This window comes from Nicotiana tabacum, chromosome 3, assembly GCF_000715075.1.
Source record: "Nicotiana tabacum cultivar K326 chromosome 3, ASM71507v2, whole genome shotgun sequence".
Lineage (NCBI taxonomy): Eukaryota > Viridiplantae > Streptophyta > Magnoliopsida > Solanales > Solanaceae > Nicotiana > Nicotiana tabacum.
The window spans coordinates 30,562,942-30,580,671 of NC_134082.1; the positions used below are offsets into that span (position 1 = coordinate 30,562,942).

Below are 17,730 nucleotides of genomic sequence, written 5' to 3' on the forward strand. Positions count from 1 at the left end.
TATTTTGGGGTCCAATGACAAATGATCTGACAAATGATCTCCTACTGAGTCGACAATATCCCTTTCACTTTGGCTCCCCAAAAAAAATGAGGATGAGACTAGAGAGTTTCCAACTCTGAAGGGTGCTATTCCAGGGAACTGATCAACCCAATTCATACGATCTGGAAAGCTGAGACATGCGAAGAAAGGAAAATGCAGCTGTGATCAGACCATATTCTCAAAATTCAAGACACAGGAGCAAAGGGAAGAAGAAATAAACCGTAAGACCAATGCAAATTACAGATAACAGGGCATCTGCCAGGATATTTTTCAATTATTTTTATAATTAGCCCCTGCCCGAAAATAACTAGGAAGCATGAACGATCATTGAGAGTTTCTGCGAATACGAGATAAGCAGTAATCAAAACTTTCTAATGCATTTTAATTAATTTGACGAAAAAGTAAAAAACGTGAATAAGTGTGGCATTTGAAATGTTGGTTGCTATTGGACAACGCCTACCAATTTTTCCCACAGTGGTACCAGCCTACGCCAAGAGAGCTTGAAAATAACAAAAGATGACCAAACCTACTGCCTGCACATTGCTCTCCTACTTAGCTGCAAGGCTTGAGAATGAAACAACTAGCCACCTTGATCATAAGAAGGGTCGTCCTAGACCCAGATTCAAGAATGATTGAACCAGGGGCCAATAGAACCATTTACATGGCCATTGCTGTGGATCCCAACACCATTCGGAACAAGAGGTGGGGGCATTCCAACAGCTATTGGAGGAGGAGGAGCAGGAAACAACGCATGAGTAGGCGGAAGGTTATGGGGGATTACTATAGGACTAACAGCTGGACTTCCATTACGCTGTTGGATGGCATGGATCTGTCTGAGTCCTTCTTCATGAATACGTGATAATGTATCCAACTCATTCATTGACAAAGCTTCCAAGCCAGCTCCATACAGTGGGGCATGCCGAGACATTTCTTCCTGAAGTGATGATTCAAGCTGACGGATGTATTGCTGAAAATGAAGCAACAAAAGAATCAACTTTGATACCTAATGCCCATCAGAGTAAGTTTCACACAAATACAAAGCAACATGCACCAAATTGAGCCAAATTTGTACAGTAACAAAGATCACATATGATGTGGAAGAAAGACAGATGAAGGTGAAAAACTCAAGGGGGAAAAAGATTAAATGGTCGAATCATCAGAATAGGAAAATAAATAAAAGAGAACAAAAAGAAAAGAGCAAAGCAATTACAAAGAGATTGGCAGCTTTGCCAACTTTACAGAAAGTGAAAGAAATGTGCATTCGAAAACCAACAACAAAAACTCAGTACGTTAATTTTAGAGCTGTCGAACGGGCTGACCCAACTTTCGCGCACTATAGAATTCAACAGCCTAACCCAGTCCTGCCATACATCTCAAAAGGACATTCAAAGTGCTAGCACACCCAGCCCAAAGCAGGCTGTGGGCTAGCCCTTCAACTTTTCTTTTAAAAATAAAATATATAAGTTTGTCAGTTGCCACCAGTAATGTTACTCAAGGTTTTTTTTTTCTTTTTTTCTTCTTCCATGGCTACAACAAAAAAAAAAGAGAATGAACAAAATAGTATAATTTTGGAAGAAGAAGTTGGTAAATGATGCTCAATGAACTTCAGAAATTCATATATGAATAGGACATGCGTTTCACCATATTCATTGGAACACATCTATCTACCACCCATTTGTAAGGAAAAAGTTCAGACACCTATTACCTAATTGAAAGGAAAAAGTTCAGATACCTACCACCTATTTGAAAAGAAAGCCAAATTGTATAAAACTTTTTAATTTTGCATATCAGTGAAAATTTTCTAAGAATGTTGAGTACACATTCAATAGCACAAATGAGTTAAAATTTCGCTTACATCTTAAATTCGATTAAATCAATACATTAACATATAAGTTGACCGAATTGGCAAATTCTTTTTTAAAATATTTTGCCTTAAGAGACAACCTAGTCTAGCCCTTGAGGCCAGCGAGCCAATTGGAGCTGGGCTAAGAAGCTCAGTTTTAAATGGGCTAAAAATATCGTAGCCCAACCCCACCCAACTAATGGGTTGGGTTGGGCCGACCTCACAAGCCAAGCCCATTAAAAATGGCTCTACTCCGATGTATAACAAAATAAAAGCTTTCCTTATCTTGCATGAGAAGGCGAAAAGAAGATGAAGAACAGAAAAAGGATAGAATTTAGCAATCCTACTAGTGACCTTTTGCGCATGCGGCTCTACAACAAAAATCTTCTACCCCCTTTATAACATTGCTGAAAGAAAAATATACTCTATAACACTCAAATAGATAAATGATCAAATTTCCATCCTTCATCTGGCAGGAGCTAAACAAAATACTATGACGGCTTCATCGCTTAATTTATCAATTTTCATTTTTTTAATTTTCAGCAACCTCAAAGTTCCTTTTTAATTCGACCAAATAATAAAATATCCTTTTTCTTACTTTTTCAAAACATAAAAGATATAAACCACAACCATAATTAAGGCAGAAGACGAGGCATCAAAGAAATAGGAAAAGAAGTATCAAGAACAAAAACCTCGCAAGCCTCCAGCTTGGATTCCATTCCATCAATAAAAGCTTCACAACGAGCAACCTGCTCCTCCTTTTCACGTTTCTCCCCTTCCGTTTGCCCAACTGTTTGAGTCAACCGGCGTACTTCATCCTCAAGTGACTTTCGTAATTCTTCTCTGGTCACTTTCTCTGTGGCATAACGTTTCAGTTCCTCATCAAATCTTTTCCGTGCAGCTTCAGCATTCTTTAACCTTTCTGCAAGAGTATTTTTCTCCTTCATCACTCTCTGCAAGATTGATAGTTTACAGTCAGGGAAAGAGAAAAACATGTAATATGTGAATCCATTTAGGGAACCCCAAAGAAAACAGAAGGAAATCAAACACATAACAAATTTAACAAAGAGGAATTTCCATCTGCAACAATTACAAGCAGAGACCGTCAAAAGTTTTTAAATATTTGCAATTCCAAAAGAAAAAGATCGAACCATTCAGCAGTTCCAGAAAAGTGACTCGGGGCACTCCCTAAAAGCTTCTATAAGAAGAATAATTTATTTGGTTGCACAAAGCATACTCCTTTGTCTCAAATTATTTGGTTGCCTAGTTATGGAGTCCAAGAAAAAGAAAACATACGGCAAATATGGATATTACACCAAAAGAACCTTTGACAAATGTTGCACTCAAGGGTGTGGCCTATACATTGGAAACCAGGGTTCAAAAACCAGCAAAGAAGAAAAAGAGTAAGTGATTTCTTTCCAATTTGCCTAAACCTAGGAGGGCAGAGTTACTTAGTACCTATGCTGGTAGGAGGTAGCAAGTACCCGGTGGTATAGTCGAGGTGCATGCAAACTGGCACGGACACCACCGTTATTTTTGAAGGGGGGAAAATGAACCCTGGTAAAATTTTGTTTTTTGTGTCCAGTGGGCCCTACAACAAGTTATATTACAGCAGATGGGATTAGAAAGACTAATTAGCATCTACATATTAAAAGGAGTTGATCCTTTTGGGAATGACATTAAAGGCCTGAACGAAATAATATAATATACATAGTGGCAGACAACGCTGATATTATCATTTGATTGAACATGAAAGATTACTGGCTTAATAACCAGTTGATTTGTATTATCTGATTATGATCATGTGGGATCAAATTAGATCAGATAAGAAGTTTCAGATTCTTAGGGATTAGATTCAGATTAGAATTCTCTTAATTCTGGACAATCTAGAATCAAGGGATTATTTCCCTTTTTATTGATTTGTTTTCTCCTATAAATGTATAGTCTTTGAATGAATGATACTATTCTGATATCAAAACTTTCATTAACTATCTGTATATAAAGCTACGAGATCAAAAGAGCACCCTAATCAAGATTGACAAACCTAATAAGAACACCACATGGTCTGATTCATAGTCAACCTAAGGAACTGGCAAGAGTTGAAACTGATTCTACTTGGGTAAGTTGCACCAAAAGGCACTTTAAGAAACACGAAGCATTGGACCCCATTTTTAATTAAATTGACATTTGTAAATAAAAATATGGTGATATGACACTAGGAATATCAATCTTCAAAGAAATTCTACCTTTTAAGGAAATATAGATTCGTTTAATTAAATGACCGGAAATCACGGCTAAATTGGTAAATGATCAACAGGCAAAATAAGAGCTTTCAACAGAGAAAGAAAAAAGTAAAACCAGGAAGCGAAAAAATAAAAGAGAAGAAATGTCAAAGAACTAAGGGTCATAAAGGTTTGAAAGCTACTTAACAAACTTAAGATTAAATGTAAACAACAATACTTGCCAATTAATGATGAAATGCAGAATGTAAACAACAATACATGCCAATTAATGATGGAATGCAGACCTTTAATTCATCACGTTTCCGTGATTTCAGTTGGGAAAGTTGTGCCTCGGCATCATGCAAATGATCTTGAAGAGCTCTTTTTTCTGCAGTGAGCTTAGCAATTTTATCATCCCGTTCAGATCGTAGCCATTCATTTTGACTCTCAACTTCTTGTATCTGTTCTGCGAGTTCCTTTCTTTCCCGAGAAAACCGATCCATCTCAGCCCTCATTTCAGACTGATTTTTCAAGGTTTTGTCAAATCAAAATTCACCAGAAAGAGAATGAGATATTCTTTCAAGCAAACATATCCTAAAATATAAACAATAATGACCAAGATACCTTGAGACGATTATTAGTAGCCTCCGATTCGTTAAGCTTTTGGGACATGATAGCTATTTCTTTAGCTATACTGGTATTTTCAGCTTTCCTTTCCTCGCGAATGCGTATAATTTCATCTTCACTAGCACATAATTGATGCCAAAGTGTGGCACGATCAACATTGGCTAGTTCAGCAACCTCCCTCATCATGCTTAGGACTAGTCTAACAATTTCCTGCTCCTCACATATCAAGGTTACCAATATCTCCAAATCTAGATCTACTTCACGCGCACTTTCCGTTGAACTGGTAGCACGATCAACAAGCCTCTTGAGTATCCTCAATCGATAAGACTCATCTGCATACCACTTGAACAATATTGTGTAAAGCAACTTTACAAAACCTCTTACACGTGGATCTCTAGAGAGTGCCAATGTCTCAGCAAGACCAAAAATTGAAGTAAAATCATCTTGCTGGGCTGTCAATTGCTCAATGGTTTCCCCTTCCACAACCACGTCAGTGTGCGGAAAATTTTCAACATATTGAGAGGTCATATGTAATCTCCGAGCAAAACGTCTTTCCAAGACCATGGCTACAGACTGAGCCACAATGGCCCCTCGAGCTACAGCTCTCTCAAATGTTTGGGAAGCTTCCACGGCAAGACATGGAATTGATAACATGTCAATAAGTATATAAATATCAGAAAAATGATGAGTAGAAAGGAAAGCTTGCTCATCTACTTCAGGCGGTCTTTCTGAAGTATGACAACTTTCACCAAATAAGAAAATCCCACATGGTACAGCCGAGCAATTGTCACCAGAATCATTGTCGCAATCAATATCTCTTAAAATAGCTTCTGCAACATCTGCACAGCTATTTACAGTTCGGGTCAAATAATCAAGAACACATGGGGAGACTTCAGTGCCCAGTTGTTTTAGCCGGACACGTACGGCTCTGACCTGCAGCGAAAATCAAAATATTACACTGGTAGAAGGGTGCATAATAAGACCAAAATATATATAAAACCAAATCTTATGCATACTGCTTCTGGAAGATGTAGACAATGAAGGGCAGCCTTGAATATGAAGTCAACAGTTGCTGCAAGAGGTTCATCAATGGAATCTGCTAAAAGATCAAATGACTGGAAAAGAACACGTTCCCACACATCACTGCTACATTCCAACTGGCCAAGGGCACCAAAGACCTGAGAGATTAACACTTAAGCAATCAGATAGATAAATTGCCACTTCGTAAGTGCTAAATGCTAAATGCTCTATGTAATAGAAATGATGCAAAGGTACAATCATTTTTCACGCATGATTGAAGAAACAGAAGAAACTTTCAGAATATCTCACTGGCATCCTTAATGCGGGTTCAGCATCTGGCTTCTCAAGTCGTCCTAGAAGAGCATAAGCAGCAAGTGGATGTTCTGAATGCTCAACCAATTTTGGAACCAATGCAACTAGGTCCGGCTGTAGATGCTTTGGAGCTTTATCCAATACAAGGGCTATCTTTTGGGCAGACTGTGGCCTCCTCCTTGGCTCAGGACAACCTTGTGGAACAGCTCCATCTAGTGCTCTTAGGGAGTTTACTATCAATCCCAGAAGCTCCTCAGACTGCTCTGGCCATTTGGTCTGAAATTAAAAACTCTGTGAATGGTCTATACCAAGACATATCAAACCAGGAAACTTCAACAGGAAGATAGTGGTTGTACCTTAGTACGAAGGGAAGGATTTTCAGAGGAGCCACCAGCAGATGTTTCTGGTGGATATATAGGCTGCCCAGAGAAAGCCTTTTCAGGTGCATTAATCCCATCAATATCCGAGCTTTGGACAGCAGATGAATCCATGCTCTCCTCCGTCACTGTATCCAGTCTATCATGGGCATAAAGTTGCAAAGGTTCTTTTGCACCATTACCTCTATCAGACTCCAATTGACTAGCTGCTCCATTGCCATCTGGAGAAGCTTTAGGCTTCACTTCAGATGACTCACTACTAGAACTTCCTTCTGAAGGTTGGCAACATTCGACCATAATATCCAACAGCAAATCAATGATTGCTTGCTGCAACACTTTTACCCCCATCAGCAAGTTCATCAAACTGGGAGAGGAGTTGTCATTTTTATTTCCCTTCTTTTCATCACTACAGCCAGATATATTAGTAGGAAGGAGCAAACGCTTTACTTTAGCAGGGTCATCAAGATACACACGAAGTCCAGCCAGGAACCCAGCTATTGCACCAGCATCCATAAGGAGCTTTTCCCGTAGAGTGACCTGTGGCTGCGATGGATTATCTCCATATGTGAGGTGAAACCCTGCTCCAGAAAGAAGGTTTCTGAAGATATCCTCTTCATCACTGATACCTTCACTATCTTCCGAGTCAATGAGTTCATCAGGGTCAGTAGTCAGAGCATCCTGATCATCCTCAGAAGCCAACACCTAGAAAAATTTATTTAAAAAAAAAAACACAAAACAGATGGAGAAATTAAGATCTTAGAAATAATCAAATAAATATTCTACTAGCAACTAATATTCATGGGAGAAGAGATGTAGAAGCATGCAAACAAACACTGCCAGACCAAGCCACATGTAATGCCCCAAGTAATGAGCAGGGGTGGTTTGGTTATTTGAAAAAAAAAAAGAAGAAAACACAAAGACACAGCTTCTGAAGAAGCTGAAAGCGGTGAACTAATAGCAGAAACTTCTCTCAAAACCAGGAGCCCACATGGAACTGGAACATGGAAAATCATGGTTCTCAAAACCACTGGTATACTAATTTATTCAGGAGCCCACATGGAGTTGGGACATGGAAAAACATCAGATAACTATGGAATGATTCTTCTTAAATACCTCATTTAAAGTGGGCAATGACACCAACATCAAGTTTTAGAAGGACAGGTGGTTAGAGGGGTCTGTACTAATGAACGAATATCCAAGCCTGTACAGATAGCTCAAGATCAAGACTCCACCATTTCACAGAATTGGCAAGACTATACCTGGAGCATTCAGTTTAGGAGGAATATTCAGGACTGGGAACTACCTCAACTAATGAACATGTGAGCTAAATTGGAAGGACACTGTCAGGCAAGGTGCTGCTGACAGCCTGAAGTGGAAGGATGGTTTCTATTCTGTGATAGCAGGCTACTTATGTTTGAGCTCCTTCAATCAGATTATTGACAGATGGCCTTGGAAGTATATCTGGAAAATAAAGCTCCCTACTAAGGTCATTTGTTTCAGCTGGATAGCCCTTAATGAAGCATGTCTAACCCAGGATAATATCAGCAGAAGGAAGCATTCCAACCATTAGCAGATGCTTCATGTGCCTACAGCAGTTAGAAACCAACAGACACCTAATGCTACGTTGTCCAGTTGTCTCAGATATTTGGTGCATGTTTCTCTCTATGTTTAGTCTTAGCTGGGTCATGCCATAGAGTATTAACGATGCCTATGAATGCTGGTCTCTATGGAAAGTTGATAAGCCCATCAGAAGAATTAGCAAACGATTCCTGCATGTATTTTTTGGTGTGTTTGGACGGAAAGGAATTGCAGATGTTTTGATGGGACATCAATTCCCGCTCCCGCTCTCAAGGCTAGATGTCTTTTATGGCTTTATAGTTGGCATAACTTAGCTCCTGTTAATTGCCCTATTAATTTTTTGGACGTCATCAGCTCACTAGCTCTAGCCTAGCTCTCTTTTGTATTAAGGCTGACTGTCTTATGATGTAATTCCTCTTTTGTACTTTATGCATCTTCTTGATGCCATCAATAAAATCTTCTTGCTTCATACAAAAAAAAAAAAAAATAGCAGAAGCTTTCTCTAAAGCAAGGAGTGAGGAGACGTTGGGACATAAAATGGGCGTAAAGAAACACTGGGGTAAGGTGGGATTGAGCCCTTTAATCCATGGATTACTTAAGTTAACAATCTAACCATCAATCATATTCTTGACTATCTCATAGATTCACCATAAGAACCCTACTACTCAAATCCGAGATTTCTTCAATCTGTGGGCTCAAAGAGGTAATTTTTATGCTCTAGTTTAGTAGTTTATCATTATCTATAAATGGGTATCCTAGATGATGGGTTAGATAGTTGAGAGTTAAGGGTTTTAACTAAGGGATTAAATATAGGGATGAATTTTGGCTAGGGATAGCAATGGGCCAAACCCTAAGTAGGATTATAGATCAACTCGGTGTAATATCATAGTGGGTCACTTGAAATTGTCTTGTCTTACATAGATTCTTGAGTCAGTTGGATTGGAGCAAGTACTTTGGTACGTAGATATAATGTTATAGCATACACATTAGCAGAATATTGAGTTAGGATGTCCATGGCTTTTCTTTATTGGTAAGAATATAAGAAGATTATACCCATTACCCAAAAAGAATGGCGAGGTTCGAAGTCAAAGCATCTAACTTCAGAGTGAAGTCAGATACGATATCATAATTTTTGTCAATTACATTTTTTTATCAAGTAAGCAAACATAATTTTTGTCAATTACGCAAAAAGTAAAATCATAATTTTATGGTTAGAAAGATGAAACAAATGTTTGGAGAAAACTACAGTCAAATAAAACTCATTGACTGGCAATTTTTTATGGAACAAATGAAGTTTCATACGGGGTAAGGGGCATTTGAAGTATGTGTATGTGCATATTTTTGTTGTATTGCACACTGTCATATTGCGTGTCCTGGGAATGGAGTAACTCGTGGTAGGGAGCGCTTCCCCTTTTAATGGGCCTACGTAGCACAAATCCAGATTAGTCGGGCCGGTGGGTTTCGGATACCGTTATACCCACACAATAAAAACAGACAGACCAGGTTCAAGTCCAAGCTACAGTACTACGGAGGCCAATTCTGAAATTCAACAAAAATAAGATTGAACATTGAACCCTCAGGGGTTGGCCTGGTGGCAATTGACTTGAGCCTTGGGGTTCGCTACCTTTCAAGATCTCAAGTTCGAAACCCACTGGGTGCAAATAATTTCTGAGGGTCATCGGACCGGGTAAAACCTGAATTAACCGAGGTGCACTTGCGGGAAACTCCTTGTCGAGGGCCTGTGCACCCCGGGATTAGTCGGGGCTCTTAGAGACTCGGACACCCGGTGCAAATCAAAAAAAAAAAGATTGAACATTGAACAGCAATGCATGACATTGACATTTGACATTTAATGTTCCTTTTTACACTTACGGGTCGTTTGGTAGGGTGTATAAGAATAGTGCAGAATAAGGCGTATTAGTAATGCATGGATTAGTAATGCATGGGTTAGTAATGCAAGCATTAGTTATGCAAATATTATTTCTTATCTAATGTTTGGTGTGGCGTATTAAAATTATAATGCATTGCATAATTTTTAAGAAAAATAGTTGCTTACAAAAATGCCCTCCATATTCTCTAGATTTAAGGGACTTTAAATACAATTTTGTCTTTAACCATGCTAATGCATGCATTAAAGTCTTGGTATTACTAATGCCATGGTTTTCTATGCATTACTTATGCATAGGATAATACCAAGTATGATGTATAACTAATACAAGTATTATAGCCTGTTTGGCCAAGCTTATTTTTGTCAAAAGTGTTTTTTTTTTTTTTGGCCAAAAGCACTTTTGGCCTCAATTTGAGGTGTTTGGCCAAGCTTCTGGAAGGAAAAAAAAGTGCTTTTGAGGAGAAGCAGAAGCAGTTTTGGAGAAGCAGAAAAAAGTAGCTTCTCTCCAAAAGCACTTTTTTGAGAAACACTCTTGAGAAAAATACACTTAGAAGCAGTTTTTTAAAGCTTGGCCAAACACTAATTGCTGCTCAAAAGTGCAGTTCAAACTAATTACCAAACACAAACTGCTTCTCACTAAAAGTACTTTTGAGAAAAGCACTTTTGGAAAAAAGCACTTCTCAAAGTAAGCCGATTTTTGCAGCTTGGCCAAACGGGCTATTAGTTATATACAAGTTGAAAAAATGTACCAAACAAGGTATTAGTAATGCATAGAGCTAATGCTTGCATTATTTTTTCTAATACCTCCTACCAAACGACCCCTTAAAACTTAAGCATATAAGCACCAACTATTTTTTGTGATAGAAATATGAAAAGGAAATGCAAACAGCGCAACAACAACATCCCAGTATAATCCCACAAGTGGAGTCTGGGGAGGGTAATATTTACGCAGACCTTACCGCTACCCCGAGGGGCAGAGAGGCTGTTTCCAGGAGACCCTCGACTCAAGAGAGCAACAAGAGACGATATATTAGTACTATCAATAGACTCATAATAAAATAACATAAAATACATAACATAAAATAACAAAATAACAGCAATATAAGAAATATAGAAAATACAAAAAGGATGGAAAGTATATTAATATCCAACAGATAAAGCCCTGCATCAGTAGCTGATCAGTAGCATCCTAAGACTAACTCCTAACTGGCTAGTCTCACTCTAGTGCGTTGTAGAAATATTCACAACTTCCCCCTAACCTACAACCTTAATGCTCGACCTCCACAATTCCCTGTCAAGGGCCATGTCCTCAGTAATCCTAAGTCGTGTCATGTCCTACCTGATCACCTCTCCCCAATACTTCTTAGGTCTCTCTCTACCTCTCCTCGTGCCCACCACAGCCAGTCGTTCACACCTCCTCACTGGTGCATCAGTGCTCCTCCTCTGAATGTGCCCGAACCATCTGAGTCTTGCTTCCCGCATCTTGTCCTCTATGGGGGCCACGCCCACCTTCTCTCGAATATCTTCATTCCTAATCCTATCCATCCTTGCATGCCCGCACATCCATCTCAGCATCCTCATCTCTGCTACTTTCATCTTCTGGATGTGCGAGTCCTTAACCGGCCAACACTCGGTCTCATACAACATAGCAGGCCTAACCACTGCTCTATAAAACTTACCTTTTAGTAACGGCGACACTTTCTTGTCACACAACACTCCCGTCGCTAACCTCCACTTCATCCACCCCACCCCTATACGGTGTGTGACATCCTCGTCGATCTCCCCGATCCCCTGAATAACTGACCCAAGGTACTTGAAACTACCCCTCTTAGGGATGACTTGAGAGTCAAGCCTCACTTCCATTCCTGCTTCCGTCGGCTCGGCCCCAAATTTGCACTCGAGGTATTCCGTCTTCGTCCTGCTCAACCTGAAACCTTTAGACTCAAGGGCATGTCTCCAAACCTCTAGCCTCTCGTTGACGCCGCGTCGTGTCTCGTCAATTAGGACTATGTCATCAGCAAATAGCATGCACCATGGCACCTCCCCTTGAATATGATGCGTTATGGCATCCATCACCAGGGCAAATAGGAAAGGGCTAAACGCAGACCCTTGGTGCAACCCTATAACAACCGGAAAATGGTCGGAGTCGCCTCCTACTGTCCTAACCCGAGTCTTAGCTCCATCATACATGTCTTTAATCACCCTAATGTAGGCAACCGGGACCCCTTTAACCTCTAGGCATCTCCATAAGACCTCCCTAGCAACCCTGTCGTACGCTTTCTCTAGATTGATAAACACCATGTGGAGATTCTTCTTCTAATCCCTGTATTGTTCCACCATCCTCCTAATAAGGTGGATGGCTTCTGTGGTAGATCGCCCCGGCATGAACCCGAACTGGTTATCTGAAATAGACACCGTCTTTCGCACTCTCATTTCTACCACTCTCTCCCAGACTTTCAAGGTATGACTCAGTAATTTGATACCTCTATAGTTGTTACAGCTCTTGATATCGCCTTTGTTCTTATACAGCGGAACCATTGTACTCCACCTCCAATCTTCAGGCATCCTATTAGTCTTAAATATAACATTGAACAACCCAATAAGCCATTCCAAGCCTGGTCTACACACACACCTCCAAAGCTCAACCGGAATTTCGTTTGGCCCGGTAGATCTGCCCCTCCTCATCTTACGCATTGCCTCCATGACCTCATCGACCTCAATGTCCCCACAATAACTTAATTCATGGGGGCTATCGGCATTTCTCAATTCACCTAGCACAATATCCCGATCCCCTTCTTCATTCAGAAGTTTATGAAAGTAGGTCTGCCATCTCCTCTTAATCTGGTCATCCCCCATCAAAACTTTGTCGTCATCATCTTTTATGCACCTCACTTGGTCCAGATCCCGAGCCGTCCTCTCTCTCACCTTAGCGAGTCGGAATAACTTCTTCTCCCCTCCTTTGTTCCCTAGTTCCTCATACAGACGAGCAAAAGTTGTCGTCTTAGCCTCTTTTTGCAAACAACGCAAAAAGAGAAAGAAAAAAGAAAAATAACAAAAGTAGGGAGATAGGAAAGAGGGCAGAATACAAATCGAGACATTCTCAAAGAGAACCTAAGGTTAATATCTATAATTCATTAGTAAGCTGAAAAAAATTCCTATACCCCAGGTGCACTACTCCCAATACTTCTCTGCACCTCATAAAATGAACTAATGAAGGAGCAGAATGTGAGAGTTTCATATTGTTCTTGCCTGTAAATAATTAGCAAACTGTAAATATCTCACACCCCAAAGTAACATTAGCGTTTTTCTTTGTAGCTCATATAGAGAGGGAGCAAAACGTCTGACTTTCATATTCCCTCATGCCATACCTAAAGACTTAACCCCCCCCTCCAACCGGTCCCCCATCTTCTGATAACTACCTAAAGACTCAAAAACCTCCACTACTTAGGCACATATTTCACTGTTAAATGTTAACTAAATAGAGAGACGGGATGAGCTGCTTGCTTTTCATGTGTAAATTTTCCCTTGGTGCTTTGGTGGGTCCAAAGAGAGGTAGAGATAGGCCAATGAAGTAATGGGAAGAGGTGATCAAGCAAGATATGCACGTCTTCAGCTTACAGAGAACATGACACTTCATAGGAGGGTGTGAAGGTCGAAGATTAGGGTAGTAGGTAGTCGAGCGTATTTATTTTTCAGACCTGTTTCCCTGTTATTCTCATATTTCCTGCTCTTAGATTTTAATTACTACCTATTCCCTCATGGCATACCTAAAGACTCACCCACCCACCCCACCCTACCCCCGGGTCGGTCCCCCATCTTCTGATAACTACCTAAAGACTCAAAAACCTCCACTACATAGGCACATATTTCACTGTTAAATGTTAACTAAATAGAGAGATGGGATGAGCTTCTTGCTTTTCATGAATATAAATTTTCCCTTGGTGCTATGTTGGGTTCAAAGAGAGGTAGAGGTAGGCCGAAGAAGTACCAGGAAGAGGTGATCAGGCAGGACATGACACATCTTCAGTTTACAGAGGACATGACACTTGATAGGAAGGTGTGGAGTAGAGAATTAGGGTAGTAAGTTAGTAGGTAGTCAAGCGTTATTCTCGTATTTCCTGGTCTTAGATTTCTATTACTACATGTTGTTTCTTTTGCTTCGGTTATCTTATTTTTCTAGTTGTTGCTACTGCTTCTCTTCCATAGCTTCTTTAACAACTGTATTTCCTTTTCATTACTCTTGTGACTATGCTTTCCTTGAGCCAACAATCTATCGGAAACTACCTCTCTATCTTCACGAAGTAGGGGTAAGACATGCATACACACTACCCTCCCCAAACCTGACATGTGGGATTTCATTGGGTATGTTGTTGTTGTTAAATTTTCCCTTAGTGGAACAAATGCCAATGAAGGTAACTGAAATTTTATGATCACACAGATTAGACAGAGAAAGAGAGAGAGAGAAGTTGCAGGTAGTTCCTCTTAACAAGAAATGCCTATTTAGATAAAAGATTGATCACTAACCTCCAGGTCAGCAAAGTCAAACCAAGGGCAGCAGTCCAAAATTTCACAAACAAAGACAACTGTATCACGTACAAGGAACCCAGCATCTGATTCCAACATATCTGATACCTTCATAAATTGAAGAACAGAATTATTCCAAGTTTTAGTGCAAATGGAAGATTCCTTCCACACAGTTTTAGACTGACATTTCTGGTTAAGAATAGCCATCCTGTATTTAACCCAAAAATTCTTCTCCGGGTCACTGCCAATAGACTGATCACTCTCCAAATATATACATATAGTGTCAAAAGACTCATATACACCTGCGGTGTAAAACAAGAAGCACGATTGGTAATTGGCAACCATGGGACGCAGACAATGTTAAAATTTTAACAAAAGGGTTTACAGGAAAATACGCACCAATACGAAGCTCACATCCACCTGCTTGAAAATATTTGCTAAATATTTTCCGTGTTTCCATTATCTCCTTGAAGGAAAAAAAGTTCTCCACCTTCCACGTAAAAGAGCTTTTTTTCCCCGCTTTATCCAGCTGAGAACCAGCCTTTGGTTGGTCAATGTCCTCATCTATCAATTCTTCAATGATGGATGACTCCTTCAAGATAAGAACTTCTGCGGAAAATACAACCGTATCCTGAACGAGAAATCCAGAATCTTGATCAAAGAGACTAGTGAGTGTCACAAATTCACGCCAACCCCAGTCCTTTGCAGCCTTAGAGTACCGGTTCTGAGATTCCTTGGTTACTGACTTCTCCTCCATTTTTTGGTTCACAACAGACAAACGATGGCTCACAAAACAACTCCAGTCACTGTTACTATTCCTTGAATCCGTAACTTCAAGAAACACTGAAAGGTGGCATGGTGGCTGAGACTGCCCTGATTCCGTGGATAAATGTAGCACACATCAGTTATGTCATTTGAGCTTATTTAATTACAAGGAAAAGGCTAAATGCGTGAAGATATACAAGGAAGCTTCATGTCTAAAATATTTTGAGGAACGGGTGTTGATAGTGCTCATGAATTTACATGCTCAACAAACGACAGCAGAAGCAATTGAGAGTGCACGAACAAGCAGCATAACACAAAAATTATGACAGAAAAGGTCATTTATGCTGGAGGCAAGAACTTTGCATGATCAGATAAATACATACATTTTACATGAACACATATCTCTAATTTCTGTGGAGCCTTGATATCAGATTTACCATAGCAAAATACTGAAGGAACTTGTTTACGTACTGAAACCAAGCCTCACCAACTAACACCATACTAAAAAGGCAATGAAAGCAGCTGTGAGCATACCGGAACATATTTGAGTTTTCATATGTTATGAGATTACTGTAGGCGGCATAACGCGTACCTCTGGGATAAACAATCAGCCGACAATCCCGGTTTCCAATCTGAAACCTCCTGCTCTTTATGCAAAGCCCCGTAATCTTCCTTTTCTTTAAAATATCCTTCAATCTTGTAAAGTTCTCAATCCTCCATGTAAACTTCCCCATGTGACCATCAGATTTCCTGGAACTACTCCCATTCCGCAGCCCAATCAGTCCACCATTCTTTGAAAAGCTACTAAGCTCTTTAATAACATGGAACGAAGTGCTAAAAACAGCAGTGTCATCTACCAAGAACCCTGAATCCATACCCATAAAATCAACTATTTTCATATAATCATTCCACCCCAAGCTCGTGTTATCCCCGCTCTTATTATCAGCAGCAAACCTTCCATAAGAATCCCGATGCATATGATTGAAACCCGCCTTCTGATTTAACACTGACATTCTAAACAAGCACCAACAACTTCTATCCGAAATCAATGTCTTCTCAGTGTCCTTACTCTCTAAACACATCGACAAATACTCAACCCCATTTACTGCGCTCTGATACACACTAATCCTCAAATTACATTCCCCAGCTGGAAAAATCGGGCTCATAATTTTCTGAGTCTTTATCATTTCTTTAAACAAGCTAAAATTATGAACCTTCCAAGTAAATTTCCCACTTAGAACATCCCCAGAGGAACCAGTAACCACTACATTCGATACAGAGTTCGACTGCAATTCGTTGTTGTTATCACGCGAAAAGCTAACAGATTCATTAAGTATAAGTATATCTGCAGTGACAAGAATGCAATCATTGTTGAATAAAAACCCTAATTTAGGGTCTAATATGGAATTTGAAGGAGTGAAATCACACCAGCCATGAGATTTCTTTTTGGAAGAGAAACGATGCCACGAATCACGATGAATGGACTTTGAGGAATCCCTAGGGTTCTCAATGGCAAGACGGTAACTGGCAAAACAGTCCCACTTAGACGACGTCGTATTGCGAGGGTCCATAATTTGAAGGTATACAGAGATATAACCTGGCAATGCCTGTGAGTCACCTTTTGGGTAAACTAGCAAACGGCAATCGAAACCGCCGACTTCAAAGTACTTGCTCCATAACGCCCTCGCCTTTACTCTTGTAAAATTCGCTATCGCCCATTTGCAAACGGCGCCATATTCGCTCCGACGTTCGACTGTCACAAACTCCGCCGCCGAGGCGACGGAGGTAGGGTCGCGGGTAGCAGCTACGTCCTCCGCCGGCGCCGTTGGTTTCTCCGATGATGACGTGGCAGGAGATGAAGTCATCGAAGGTGGGGCAACGGAGGAGGGCTGAGATTGCTCGGCTGATGATGAAGGAACCGCCGTTTCGACAGCGGACGATAGGTTCTGATGATGGGGGCTGTGGCTGTTTTTCATCCTCTTTTTTCCTTTTTTTTCAATTAATTGAGAATTAAGTTTATTCCTTCGTCTCTGTGTGTATATTGGTGCGTGTATATGTTCTTACTTATTGAGGGATGATGATGAAAGGAGAAAAAGAGGAGAGAAATGGGGTTTATGCAGCTGCGTGTGAATGTGATGATAAAAGGGAGAAAGAGAGATTACTACCCTTTCTCGTCTTCAAACTATTTTCTTTTGTCATTTTATTCTTCTGCTGCAATTTTTATGTTTAAATTTAAATTATGTTATGGTAAATTGCCTAAACAACATCTTGCTTATACGGATGTTTTTTAAACGCCACATTAACATCTATATAATATCTTCTACATTATTATATTATAATATTATTATATTAGAAATAGGTTAGTTAAGCATCATACCAATTGGCACTTTTAAGACACTTCTAAACTAGTTAGAAACATGGAGGTGAAAAATTAATTAAAATATAATAGAAAGAAAATCAAAATCTATATTATTTTAAAAGAAGGTAGTGAAGCATGAGATTAAGTCAAGTGGTGTATTGAGAAAATGTTATTTG

General features: G+C 39.8%; 1 protein-coding gene across 2 annotated transcripts; it reads right to left on the reverse strand.

Annotated features, from left to right (window-relative positions):
- Positions 1-397: 397 nt before the first annotated feature.
- LOC107764257 (uncharacterized) lies at positions 398-17,392 on the reverse strand. 2 transcript variants are annotated; one of them, XM_075249318.1, is made up of 10 exons: positions 15,788-17,392; positions 14,830-15,303; positions 14,431-14,732; positions 6,420-7,142; positions 6,061-6,339; positions 5,748-5,909; positions 4,729-5,664; positions 4,410-4,625; positions 2,575-2,835; positions 398-1,006 (listed from the first exon to the last, which is right to left on the reverse strand). In XM_075249318.1, the coding sequence occupies exons 1-10, from the start codon at positions 17,169-17,171 to the stop codon at positions 662-664; spliced, it is 5,082 nt and encodes a 1,693-aa protein (XP_075105419.1). In that variant the 5' UTR covers positions 17,172-17,392; the 3' UTR covers positions 398-661. The 2 variants fall into 2 exon arrangements, with proteins under 2 accessions (XP_075105419.1, XP_075105420.1); XM_075249319.1 differs by lacking the exons at positions 398-1,006; positions 2,575-2,835 and adding an exon at positions 3,315-3,473.
- Positions 17,393-17,730: the final 338 nt, after the last annotated feature.

Excerpts from the sequence above, each read along its gene's own strand:
- LOC107764257 (XM_075249318.1), bottom strand. The coding sequence starts at position 17,171 with ATGAAAAACAGCCACAGCCCCCATCATCAGAACCTATCGTCCGCTGTC. Across the intron at positions 6,340-6,419 it reads ATCCTTCCCTTCGTACTAAG|ACCAAATGGCCAGAGCAGTC; the intron begins GTACAACCACTA and ends TTTTAATTTCAG. Across the intron at positions 1,007-2,574 it reads CCAAGCTGGAGGCTTGCGAG|CAATACATCCGTCAGCTTGA; the intron begins GTTTTTGTTCTT and ends CTTCATTTTCAG.